Raw genomic sequence first — 13,833 nt, forward strand, 5'->3', positions numbered from 1 at the left:
AGAAACAAAACCAAAAGCCACAAATCAGATTTTGTACAATATTTTGCAACAATAGAAAACAAACCAAAGAACTAAACACTAACAACATAATACCACCCAGGGAAGGGCATGGTGCAGAGGCAGCAGGCACAAGCCTAGTCTTTACAGTTGACTGCTGAACAGGATGGACCACAGAACTGGCTGTGACCCTGTTGTGCTGGTGACAGGACAAGCAACTGTTGTATCTGGAGATGTCATATTCCTGCCCCAAGTCCTTTATGCAACAAAACACTAGGGCTCTTTCGTATCTTCACAAAAGAGTAGGTCACTCATTCCCAGTGTCCACTGAGCTGCACCTGTTGGGTTTGGGTGGCCTCACTCATTTTTGTTTCCAAGCTTGTACTTAAGTAACAACTAGCCAAGAATGTGCCATAATTTCTGGGTGAGATGAGCACCTTCAAGAGACCACTTCACACAAATGGCTGATGCCAGCAGCTAGTCCTAACCTCGGAGATCCTCTTCTTTCCTTGGGAGCTCTTAGTTAGGACCTTGTCTCTGTGAACACACTTGGGGCACAGCATGTTGTCTTCCAGAAGTAGAGGTGGGAATGTATAGGCCAAAAGCAGGAAGAGGGCAATTACTTTCCCTTTCTTCTTGGGCACCTAGGCTTGTCTGCCATGGAACTGCAGCTGAACCCAACCACTTGATTCTGCAGAAAGGCTTCTCCCATGAAGCGCACACCACATTTTCTCATAGGTCTCTGGTGTTGCCTTGGACTGCACGGCCTTGCTCCTCTTAACATTGGCTGCAATTCTGGCCCAAGTCACCAACACTCAGAGGCAACACCAACTGCAGTTGTAATCACAACAGTAGTGCTGGCTTCTTGATAGGGAACAGGGGGATCAGTCAAAGCAAGTAACTGCTCCTTTGCTACAGGGCCCACTTCAAGGGGAACTGTCACCTGAGAATACAGCTCTTTCCCCTCCTCCATCTTCATTTCTGAGATGTCTTCACCCTGGCCTCTTCCTGTAACTAAGAAACATTCTTCAAATCAGGCATTTGCTCTGGAAAAGCCCCTTCAGGGAGTCATTTAGTTAAGCCTCTAGTTTCTGGTCTTTGCTTTTTAGCATCAACTCCTGGCACCATGCCCATAAAACAACTTGGTGAATCAGGTTCACTAAGGGCAAATAGGCTAGTACAGGAGGAACTGGTACCTACCTGTGAGTGTGTCCTGGAGTCTCAGTATCACATGAGTTCTCCTTTGCCTTACAACTGTTATATTCCACTGGCTCTGTTGTTGTTGTTGTTGTTGTTGTTGTTGTTGTTGTTCTTGTTCTTGTTCTTGTTCTTGTTCTTGTTCTTGTTCTCATTGTTCTTTTTGTTTTTCCCTTTGTTGGAGTGTTTACAAAAGATGTGCTTGGTTGACTAGACATCTGGCATTCCACATTTTCTTTGCTGCTCCACTTCATTTAATCATCATATAACTTCACAGCCACTACTCCTTGTTTCTAGCAGTCTCCATCTTCAGACTAGATGAAACCACCCACTCAGATGGTTTCTTATAGAGCCCACAACCACCAGCCCAAGGGATGGCACTACCCACAATGGACTGGTCCTCCTCCATTGATCACTAATTGAAAAAAGTGCCTTATACTGGATCTCATGGAGGCATTTTCCTCTCTGGTGACTCTAGCTTTTGTCTAGTTGACATAAAATGAGTCAGTATAGAAGCCAAGAATGGCCAAAGTAATACTGAATATGAAAATCAGAGAGAGCAATATCACAATACCTGACTTCAAAGCATCCTACCAAACTACCAGCATAAAGGCATAAAGGAATACAAATCAGTAGAAAAGAATGGAAAATCCTAATGTTTGCCCATATATTTACAGTCATTGAATTTCTATAAGTTGCTCCAAATGTATATTTGGAAAAAGCTCTATCCCTCTATATACAGTATTGAGAAAACCCATAGCCCTACTTTTTACCAAACATAAACAAAACAATATAAAATAGATTAAGGACCAGTATTCAAAACTTAAAACTATTTTAAAAAATATCAGTGTATGTCAAGGCATTTGTACATAGAGTTTTGAATAAAACTCTAAAACTCCAGGCCTCAAAAGCAGAATTAGATTAACAGGATACCTACTACAACAGGAACATCCAGAGACCATCCGGATGGCTGAGAAAAGAACATAACCAACAAAATCAAACTACAAACCTTTCTGAATATCAAAAAGGTATAATCTACACAGTAACCGAGTGGAAGAAAATACTTATAAATTTCTTATCTGAGAGAAGCAATGACCAAGTAATCTGAAGAAACATTTCTTTTAAAATGATAAAGCAAATAGCCAACAGGCATATGAGAAATAATACTGGCTTCACTCATTGCTTAGCAGAGTAAAAATAATCAAAGATCACAAAATCATCTTATCACAGTAAAAACAATTGTTATTATCAAACAGACAAAAATTGACAAATGTCAGGAAGGATGAAGATTAAAAAAAGCAAGTAAGTCTAGCTGTCAGGTAGTGGTTGTGTAGTCCTGAGCAGTCCACTATCCCCAGTGAACCTTCATTCTCCTGCCACCTCTCTACCCACATGCTATGAAGGTTCACCAAAATATTTTCAAAAATAGAATTGATATATACTTCATATATATATATATATATATATGTTTTTATATATATATTTTATATACTATATACTTTTTATCTAATATATATATATATATATATATATATATAGTATTGCTATATACTTCATATATATATACTGTAAACTTCACTGCTTTGTCTAATCCAAAGGAATTAAGGTTATTATATCAAACATGAATAGCATTATTTCTTGTAACATTATGATTGGTTGCAAGACAGAAAATCAACTAAGATGTCTGAGATGTTATAGACAGATTAATAAAATTTTAAAGTAGTATATGTATATCAGAATAAAAAGAATATGATGTTACCTTTTATGGTAATATGAAAGGGAAGCAGTGGAGGGGCATTACTAAAACTGAAATAAGGCAAGTACCAAAAAAAAACAAATTCTTTATGTTTTTACTCATAGAGACTTAAGCTGTTAATTGACCATATAATATTAGAGCACACAATAGAGGTCACTAGTGGGTTAAAAGGGAAACAGAAAGAGAGATGAAAGTCAGTGGTGGGTATCAAAATACAGTAAGAGTCAAGGAAGTATCTCTAATACTTTAGAGAATGGTAGAACACTATAGTATATGACAGTTACACAACTCAAAACAACTAGAGGAAAGTGTGCATTCTTATTGGATAAAAATGATCATGCCTTTCCTCGACCTATGTTCCCTGCTCTTGGAGTTCTCTGGGGCACCCCAAGCTTCCCTGAGCAGTCTGCTATCCCAGGTAGACCTCCATTTTACTACCACCACTCTACATACCTTCACTGAGTTTGCAGCTCCTGAACCATACAGACTAGCTGATCTGGAATCATACAGCCCAAGGATACTCATCAGAGGCCTGACACATCAAGACCATTAATGTTAACCTCCCTCCCAATACCTACTTCAAGAGAAACATCCAGGGACTACCCAGAAAGCTAAAGGCCCTCAAAAGAACACAATCAACAAAAACCAGGGCAATATAACACCTTCAGAGCACAGGTATTCTACTACAGCAAGTACTGCATATATTGACACAACTGATGCACAAGTAAATGACCTTAAATCCAATCTTATAAAGATGATAGAGGCCTTTTAAAAAGAAAAGGATAAATCCCTTAAAGAAAGTCAGGAAAATATAATCAAACAGGTAAAGGAAATAATTGAAATAATGCAAGCAGAAATAGAAGCAATAAAAACACACAAACTGAGGGAATCTTGGAGATGGAAAGAGAACGGGAACAACAGATGTATTCATCACCAACAGAACATAGGAGATGGAAGAGAAGATCTCAGGCCTAGAAGACACATAGAAGACAAAAGAAACTGATACATCAAAGAAATGCTAAATATAAAAAAAATCCTGGCACAAAGCATCCAGGAAATCTGGGATATCATGAAAAAACATAACCTAAAAATAATAGGAATAGAAGAAGGTTGAAGATTCCCAGATCTATGGACAAGAAAATATTTTCAACAAAATCATAAAAGAAAACTTTACCAACCTAAAGAAAAAGATGCCTAGAAATATTCAAGAAACTTGTGGAACACCTGGTAGAAAGAAAAATCCTCTTGCCACATAATAATCAAAACACAAAATCTACAGAACAATGAATATTAAAAGCAGCAAGGGCAAAAGACCAGGTGAAACACAAAGGCAGACCTATCAGAATTATACCCAATTTCTCAACAAAAACTCTTAAAGTTAGAAGGGCCTGCCAACCTAGACTACTATACCCAGCAAAACTCTCAATCACCATGCCAAAAAAACAAACAAACAAGCAAACAAACAAACAAGATCAGGTATTTAATACAGAAGGGAAGAGGGCATGTTTGTGTTTTTTCTGCAGGATGCTGAAGGAGCATGGTGGCTGCCAGAGTGATTGGTGAGACATGTTGATGCTGAAACAAGAATGATGCTGACCTATGAGTTTGCTGAGTGTCCTGACAATGGTGACTGGGAAGCTGTATTGGACATATGTTCCTGACCCACCTTTGCTTTCCTATATCCCAGATGAGACAAGCTGCCTTGCCTCAAGTTTTTAGACCTTGTGGAACAGAGAATAAAAAAGAAAAGTTATAATGACACTTGTATTTTTCTTAAATGTGACCAGTTATTTGGATTCAATCATGTACTGGTCTAGAAATCAATCCAATATTGAAAATAACAGTCTTCATTTGGAAGGCTGAATCTGGACATTTTCAGAGACATATTTGGAAGTTAGCTGCAGTTCTCTATAATGTTATGTTAGCAAGAGATAACATTGGGACAGGTTCTGAATTTCAAACAAGTGTTAGTGCATGTGATACAGCTCTTTTAATTGTCAAGTTAAAATTACTTTTGTCTCTTATTGTAAGTTGCATTGATTGTATACTTTCTAATTGTTTTAGTGTGTTGAATCCTGGCATGTCTATTACAGGGGTCTATCAACCAGCTTTTGTCTTACTACCCTGAGTATTAGACAACCTTGGTTTTCTGAAAAAAAGTTTGCAAGTACTGAAAGATGTGAGTTAGTCTTTAAGCAGAAGCAAGAGGGTAGTGGGCTTGATCATTGCTGGTATAACAGCTTTAATTACACTAATTGCTGGCACCTCTGCTTCTGCAATTGCTTTGACACAAGAAGTTAAGACAGCTACTTTTGTTAATCATTTAGCAAAAAAATGTTACTAATGTGTTGAATATAAAAGAGGATTTAGATAGGCGTTTAGAACAACAGATTGATGCTCTTTATCCTATTCAAATTATTGAAAAGAGGTTCAGAGTTTAAGAGTAAGGATCCATCTTCAGTGTCGTGCAAAATAACAATGGAGTTGTGTTATTTCTAAAATTTACAATGATAATCATTATAATTAGAAAAAAAGTTTAAAGACACTTGTAGGGTATTTGGCAAAATTCTAACACCTCTCTGGATGTTTTCACTTTGCATACTGAAATTATGAATTTAAAGAATGCTGCTCTGCTGAGCTTTGATGCTGCAGATAATGGTGATAAAATTATCCATGGCTTGAGGTCAGTATTTCCATTTTGGTCATGCTTCAAGAATGGCATATATAGCTTGATTGTAAAAGTATTCCCTTTTATCCTGGGAATACTTTTATTCCTGCCCATTGTGTTAAAGCTTGTCTTTAACAACATCAACATGTTAGCAGCCAAAGTACATGACTTGAAACTGAAAATGGACCCCCAGACAGAGTTATTAATTTAACAGGCTGGAAAGCCAAGGATGGGTAAGATTCTGCACAGAGCCTTACCAACCTAAGACAGAAATGCATTGCTTTTGATAATGCATATTCCATGACTGGTAAGGAAGGCATGCTTGTCAGAATAACCTAAGACAGGCTAAGTCTTGTTTATGCAATAAAAAGGGAGCTATGTGAAGAGTTTTGGGGGCTGCTTTGCAGGAATCTGACATTGTCCAAGGACAAGGAAATGGGTTCCTTGGAAGTAATCTGACATTAGGCTAGAACAAAGAAGTAATTTCAGGCAGGAATATAAATCCTAGGCTAAAACAAAGAAGTAGGCTTCAGGCATGAAAATGACTTTGGGGTAGGACAGGGAAGCAGGCTCAGATACTTTGGTTGTCCTGATAAGCCCTTAGAAATAAGTGATCACAGGCGTTATCATGGGACTCTGTTTATTGTCTTGCTTGTTCCTTGACTATTTGCATCTATTGTATTGCTAGTTCCTCAACCTATAACTGACCTTAGTACTTGCATGAAATTAAAATGTATAAAAGCAAAAAGAAGAAGGAGGGATGGAATAGGGTTATAGGGGGATGGGGAAAGGGACTTACATCTGAAATGTAAATAAATAAAATATCCAATAAAAAACAAAAAAGTGAATATAAAAATAATCATTGTTATTATTTTTAAAAAGAAGATATTTTAAGACAAATCAAAATTCAAATAATATCTATCCACAAATCCACAAATCCTATAGAAAATACTAGAAGGAAAACTCTAACCAAAGGAGGATAACTACATCCAAGAAAAGACAGGAAATAAGTAACTCCAAGCCAGCAAAACCAACAGTAGTGCCCGCGCACGCGCGTACACACACACACACACACCATCAATATCAAAATAATAGGAATTAACAATTACTGGTCAATAATATCTCTCAACATCATGAACTCATGTAACTTTTCTTTTCTTCAAAACCTATTTTAAATGATAGTTCCTAAATGTGTTAACCTGTCTTTTAGCAACCACCCACCAGAGGTCCTGATAAAGAAAGGATGTTGGGAAAGTGAACCTGTTTAGAAAGTTTCTTTGGAGCAACTCCTCTCTGTGTTGTCTGGAAATTGACAGTTCATTACAGGTTAGCAGTGGCAGCTCGATCCACTTGCAAACACTTCACAGATACACCAGCAGTCCACTTGGGTAGGTCTGGATAGCAAACATGAATCATCTGAGGTGGCACCATGTAGAAGAGCAACCAGGCCTCATCCTTGGTAGGAGTCAGCAGGAGGGATCAGGAGAGATGCCAGGAAATGCTCTCAGCTGTGCCTCTCTCAGGTAAGTGAAGATTAGGGAAGATGTGAGACCCTCAAGCTTTGCACAGCTAGCTCTTTAAGCAAGCTTAGTTCAGCCTCCTTATGTCCTCCACTAGTGTTGCCTCAGCACATGTCTTGCTTCAGCATGTGTCTTGCCTAAACACAGGCATCTGTCTCAACTGACATCACTCTGCCAATCACCCCGAGTTCAAGCAGCAAGAAACTGCAGCACATCACCAGGTTTTTTGGTGAATTTCTCTCTATGGAGTCCCAACAAATACAGCTCAACTACACAATTTAAGGCAGACCAATATATGCAAGTCATTAGAACAGAATCCTTCATCACATGTCCTTTCATGTGCTTGCTTTAGCAGAACATCCTTCCATCAGCGTCTGCTTTAGCTAAATGTTTCTTCATGAGTAACATGCCTTAGTATTTCACCTGTGTCCACTTCAGCTAAATATTCCTTCATGTGTTTGCCCCAGCAAAACACCATCCAACTTTCTTTCCAAAGAACCCTAAACTTTCCATTTCAGAAAGACACAAGCTACCAGAATGAATTAAAAAACAGGATCTATCATTCCGCTGCATATAAGAAACATACATCGGCATAAAAAATAGACACTACCTCAGAGTAAAGGGCTGGAAAAAAGTTTTCCAAGCAAACAGAACTAAGAAGCAAGTTGGGGTAGCCATTCTAATATGGAATAAAATAGACTCTTCAACCAAAATTAATCAAAAGAGTCAGGGAAAGATACTTCATACTCATCAAAAGAAAAACCTACCAAGATGACATCTCAGTTCAAAACATCTAAGCCCCAAACACACATTTGTAAAAGAAACATTACTAACACTTAAATCACACATCAAACCCTACACATTAATAGTGGGAGACTTCAACACCCCACTCTCACTAATTGACAGGTCATCCAGACAAAAACTAAACCAAGAAATAACAAAACTAACAGACATTGTGAATCAAATGGACTAACAGATATCTGTAGAATATTTCACCCAAACAAAAGAATACGCCTTCTTCTCAGAACCTCATGGGTCTTTCTCCAAAATGGACCATATAGTCTATCACAAAGCAAGCCTCAAAGCAACAGACACAAGAAAATTGAAATAATGCCTTGTATCTTCTCCAACTACCATCATGTAAAGCTGGACTTCAAAAACAGAAACACCAGGAAGCCTACACACTCCTGGAAATTGAACAACTCTCTACTCAATGATCTCTGGGTCAGGGAAAAAATTAAATATTAAAGACTTCCTAGAATTCAATGAAAATTAAAGTGCAACATACCCAAATTGATGGCACACAATGAAAGCAGTGCTAAGAGGAGAAAGGTCATAGCACTAAAGGCTTCCAAAGAGAAATTAGAAAGTACTCATACCAGCAATTAAAAAGTATACCTAAATGCTCAAGAAAAAAAGAAGCAAGTGCACCAAAGAAGAGTAGAAAGCAGGAAATAGTCAAAATCAGGGCTGAAACCAATCAGTTAGAACCAAAGAAACCAAGAACTGTTTTTTGTTGTTTGTTTGTTTGTTTGTTTTGTTTTTAGATAATCTACAAGATAGACAAACTTTAGACAAAATAACCAAAAAATTTAACAAAATCAGATATAGAAATGGAGATATAACAATAGACACTAACAACTTTGAGAAACTTAAAGCAATTCCATTAAAATTAGGGACAAGACAAGGCTGCCACTCTCTCCCTAGCTATTCAATATAGTCTTTAAGTACAATGCTTAAAGTATTCAAAGAATTATTAAGTCTTACTTCAAAAGCCTATACTCTACAAAATTGGGAAATTTTGATGAAATAAATGATTTTCTAGACAGATAACACTTATCAAAGTTAAATCAAGATCAGGTAAACTATTTTAAAAACTCTATAACCCCTAAAAAAACAAAATAGAAGCAGGCATCAAAAGTCTCCCAAAAAAAAAAAAAAACAAAAAACAAAAAACAAAACAAAACAAAAAAAAACCAAGAGCCAGATGGTTTAAGTGTAGAATTCTACAGTACTTTCAAAGAAGAGATAGTACCAATACTCCTCAAACTATTCCACAAAATAGAAACAGAAGAAACATTGCCAAACTCATTCTATGAAGCCACAGTCACTCTGATACCTAAACCACACAAAGAAAGAGAATTTCAGACTAATTTATTTTATGAACATTGATGCAAAAATACTCAATAAAATATTCACAAACTAATCCAGGAATATCATCTGCCACCATCAAGTAGACTTCACCTCAGGGATGCAGGAATGGTTCAATATACATAAATTCATTAATGTAATACACCATATAAACAAACTGAAAGAAAAAAATCACATGATCATCTCATTAAATGCTGAAAGCCTTTGACAAAATTTAACATCCTTTCATGTTAACTGTATTAGAAAGATCAGGGATACAAGGCACATACCTAAACATAATCAAAGCAATATACAGCAAGCCAATGGCCTACATCAAATGGAGAGAAACCTAAAGCAATTCCACTAAAATCAGGGACAAGACAAAGCTGCCTACTCTCTCCCTATCTATTCAATATAGTGCTTAAAGTTCTATCCAGAGAACTAAGACAAATAAAAGATATCAAAGGAATACAAATTGGAATGTAAGAAGTCAAAAGATCACTATTTGCAGATGATATGATAGTATATATAAGCGATACCAAAAATTCTACCAAAGAACTCCCACAGCTGATAAACACCTTCAGCAAAGTGGCTAGATACAAAATTGACTCAAAGAAATCAGTAGCCCTCCTTTATACCAAGAAAGCATGGAAACAACAACCTTTACAATAGTTACAAATAATATAAAATATTTTAGTGTGGCTCTAACTAAGCAAGTAAAAGATCTTTATGACAGGAACTTTAACAAATGGTGCTGGTCTAACTGGGTATCTACATGTAGAAGAATGCAAATAGATTCATATTTATTACTCTGCACAATCTCAAGTCCAAGTGGATCGAGGGCCTCAACATAAAACCAGACAAATACACTAAATCTCATAGAAGAGAAAGTGGGAAATAATGTTGAATGAATTGGTACAGGAGACAGTTTCCTGAACAGAACATTAATGGCTCAACCTCTAAGATCAACAATTGATAAATAGGACCTCATGAAACTGCAAACTTCTATAAGGCCAAGGATCTTGTTCATAGGACAAAACAACAGCCTATAGATTGGCAAAAGATGTTCACCAACCTTACATCTGACAGAGAGATAATACTCAAAATTTATAAAGAACTTAAGAAGTTAGGCATCAACAATCCAAGTAACCCAATTAAAAAATGGGGTACAGGCCTAAACAGAAAATTCTCAACAGATGAATCTCAAATGGCCAAAAAGCACTTAATGAAATGTTCAAGATCCTTAATCACCAGGGAAATGCAAATCAAAATACACTGATATTCTACCTTACACCAATCAGAATGGCTAAGATCAAGAACTCAAATTATAGCACATGCTGGTAAGAATGTGGAACTAGCAGAACACTTTTCAACTGTTGGTAGGAGTGTAAACTTATACAACCACTCTGGAAATCAGTTTTGTGTTTTTTCAGAGAACTCTGAATAGTTCTACCTCAAGACCCAGCTATAGCAGTGCTGGGTATGTACCCAAAAGATGCTCTTCCATCCCACAAGGACGTGTGCTCAATTATATTCATAGCAGCTTTATTTGTAATAGCCAAAAACTGGAAACAACCTAGATGGCCAACAAATGAAGAGCATATAAAAAAAAATGTGGTTCATCTACTCAATGGGATACTATTCAGCTATTTAAAACAAAGTCATCGTGAATTTTACAGGTAACTAGATGGAACTTGAGAAAATCATCCTGAGTGCAGTAACCCAGTCCCAAAAGGACATGCATTGTATGTACCCACTTATAAGTAGATATTAGCCATAACATTACAGGATATCCATGCTACACTCCAAAGACCCAGAAAAGCTAAACAAGAAAGAAGGCCCAAGCGAGGATGCTTGAATCTTATTTAGAAGGGGGAATAAAACAGTCAGAAGAGACAGATGAAGAGAGGAAACTGGGTGGGAGAGGGGATAGGGAGGGGAATAGGGAGGTCAGGATCAAATGGGAGAAACGAGAGATAGCCAGATGGCCATGAGAATGAATGGAAATCTTGAACAAATGGGGGTTAGGAGGTGGAGGGTGTGACAGGGGCATAAAATAAGGGAGGTGCCCAAGAATCAATGGGGGTGGCCTTAGCTGTGACTTACAGCATTGGGAGTATAGAACTTCTATAGCCAGGCAGGAACCCCAGTCAAGCGATAAGATCACCAACCCACCCACAAAACTTTCTACCCAAAATTTACCCTGTGTTTCTGAAATACAGAAATGGGGATGGAACAGAGACTGAGGGAATGGCCAACCAATAACCGGCCCAACTTGAGACCCATCCCATGGGCAAGCACCAATTCCTGACAATATTAATGATACTCTGTTATGCTTGCAGACAGGAGTCTAGTATGGCTGTCATTCGAGAAGTTCCACCAAGGAGCTGATTCAAACAGATGCAGATACCCACAATGAAACAGTGGATGGGGTTTGGGGGCCCTTATGAAACAATAGGGAGTATGATGGGGGACAATGGGGATAGAAACTTCACAGGAAGACCAACAGACTCAACTAACCTGGATTTTTGGTGCTCTCAGAGACTGAACCACCAACAAAAGAGTATACACAGGCTGGACCTAGGCCTCCCTGCACTTATGTAGCAGATGTGCAGCTTGGTCTTCATGTAGGTCTGGAATAACTGGAGCGGGGCTTAGCCCAAGAGCTGTTACCTGTCCCTGGGATATGTTCTAGCTGGGCTGCCTTGTCTAGCCTCAGTGGGAAACGATGTGCCTAGCCCCACAGAAACTTGATGTAGCAAGGAGTGGGGATACCTAGGAGGCCCCACCCACTCAAAGGAGAAGGGGAAAGGGATGGGGAAAGGGTTGGAGGGGCAGGAGAGGAGAGTGAGTAGGATGTAAAGTGAATAAATAAAAAAATAAATTTTAAAAGTATCACAATATTTGGGGAGATAGAAATTTTAATCGGCTATCTCATGTGTGCCTCTATCTAATTATAGCACTACACCATTTTCATGTAGCTTTTTTTATGAATTAAAATTTTAAATTAAGGATAACATTTACAACCATTTTCTTTAATACATTCTCTTGATTTGGCATAGTGTTTTTATTCCCTACTTAATGTCATTTTAACTACAGAAAAATTAAAATTTTTTAAATATTAACAATGTCAAATATCCCATGGTGATCATTAATTAAAAACCATTTTGATCAATCATGAGCTCCATCTTTCTTTCAGCCCACATCTCTACCTGCAATCAAGGATCTGCACCCCATGTCCCAGCCAACTGCTCGGACTGCCTTGTCGGAGGCCTGCAGCTATCTGGGACAACAAGTCCCAGAGACTTACTACTCCCAGGCACTACCAGGCCAGCCAGCACCACAAACAACTTGATGGCAAAAAGTAGGCACAAGAACATAATCAAGAGAAGCCAGTGCAATGTAGTGCCATCGGAACCAGCTTTGCTGCTACAAAAACCCCTAGATATCTTAACACATATGAAGAGCAAAACTGTGACCTTAAATTTCATCTTATGAAGATGATAGAGGTCTTTAAAGATGATATTAATAAATCCCTTAAAGAAACACAGGAAGACATGGTCAAACAGATAGAATCCCTTAAGGAGGAAATAAATAAATCCCTTTAAAAATACACAGAACTCTTTTCCGCCCTCTCCCCCAACCCCCCTCAGCGCCCTCCCACTGTACCGCACTCTCTCTGCACTGTCGGGCTAGCGCCTCAGCCGTCACCATGATCATCTACCGGGACCTCATCAGCCATGATGAGCTGTTCTCCGACATCTCCGACATTGCGGACGGGCTGTGCCTGGAGATGGAGGGCAAGATGGTCAGTAGAACAGAGGGTGCCATCGATGACTCGCTCATTGGTGGAAATGCTTCCGCTGAAGGTCCAGAGGGTGAAGGCACTGAAAGCACAGTAGTCACCGGTGTTGACATTGTCATGAACCATCACTTACAAGAAACCAGCTTCACAAACGAGGCCTACAAAAAGTACATCAAAGACTACATGAAATCACTCAAGGGCAAACTTGAAGAACAGAAACCGGAAAGAGTAAAGCCTTTTATGACTGGAGCTGCCGAGCAAATTAAGCACATCCTTGCTAACTTCGATAACTACCAGTTTTTGATTGGTGAGAACATGAATCCAGATGGTATGGTTGCTCTCCTGGACTACCATGAAGATGGTGTGACTCCATTCATGATTTTCTTTAAGGATGGCTTAGATACAGAAAAATGTTAACAAATTGGATCTATCACCTGTCACCGTAATTGGCTGCTGTGTACCATCCATACAACACCAGGACTTAGGACGAATGGGACTGATGTCATCTTGAGCTTTTATTTTGACCTTGATTTATTTAGAGTGGAGGCATTTTTTTTTTAAGAAAAAAACATGTCATGTGGGTTGTCTAAAAATAAAGTGCATTTAAATTTTAAAAAAAATACACAGAACTACAATTAAACAGGTGAAGGAAATGAATAAAACATTCCAAGACCTAAAAATGGAAATAAAAGCAATAAAGAAAACACAAATAAAGGCAATCCTGGAGAAGGAAGACCTAGGAAAGAGAACAAGAACTACC

The 13,833-nt window shown here is 38.2% G+C and overlaps 1 protein-coding gene and 1 pseudogene across 1 annotated transcript; one reads left to right on the forward strand and one right to left on the reverse strand.

Annotated features, from left to right (window-relative positions):
- Positions 1 to 449: 449 nt before the first annotated feature.
- Positions 450 to 12,982, reverse strand: LOC117723814 (developmental pluripotency-associated protein 4 pseudogene; annotated as a pseudogene).
- Positions 12,973 to 13,500, forward strand: LOC117723950 (translationally-controlled tumor protein-like). The gene has a single exon (XM_034523550.2). It carries the CDS (start codon positions 12,981 to 12,983, stop codon positions 13,488 to 13,490), a length of 510 nt encoding a protein of 169 aa, XP_034379441.1. The 5' UTR covers positions 12,973 to 12,980; the 3' UTR covers positions 13,491 to 13,500.
- Positions 13,501 to 13,833: the final 333 nt, after the last annotated feature.

Source organism: Arvicanthis niloticus, chromosome 19 (assembly GCF_011762505.2).
Source record: "Arvicanthis niloticus isolate mArvNil1 chromosome 19, mArvNil1.pat.X, whole genome shotgun sequence".
Taxonomy (NCBI): Eukaryota; Metazoa; Chordata; class Mammalia; order Rodentia; family Muridae; genus Arvicanthis; species Arvicanthis niloticus.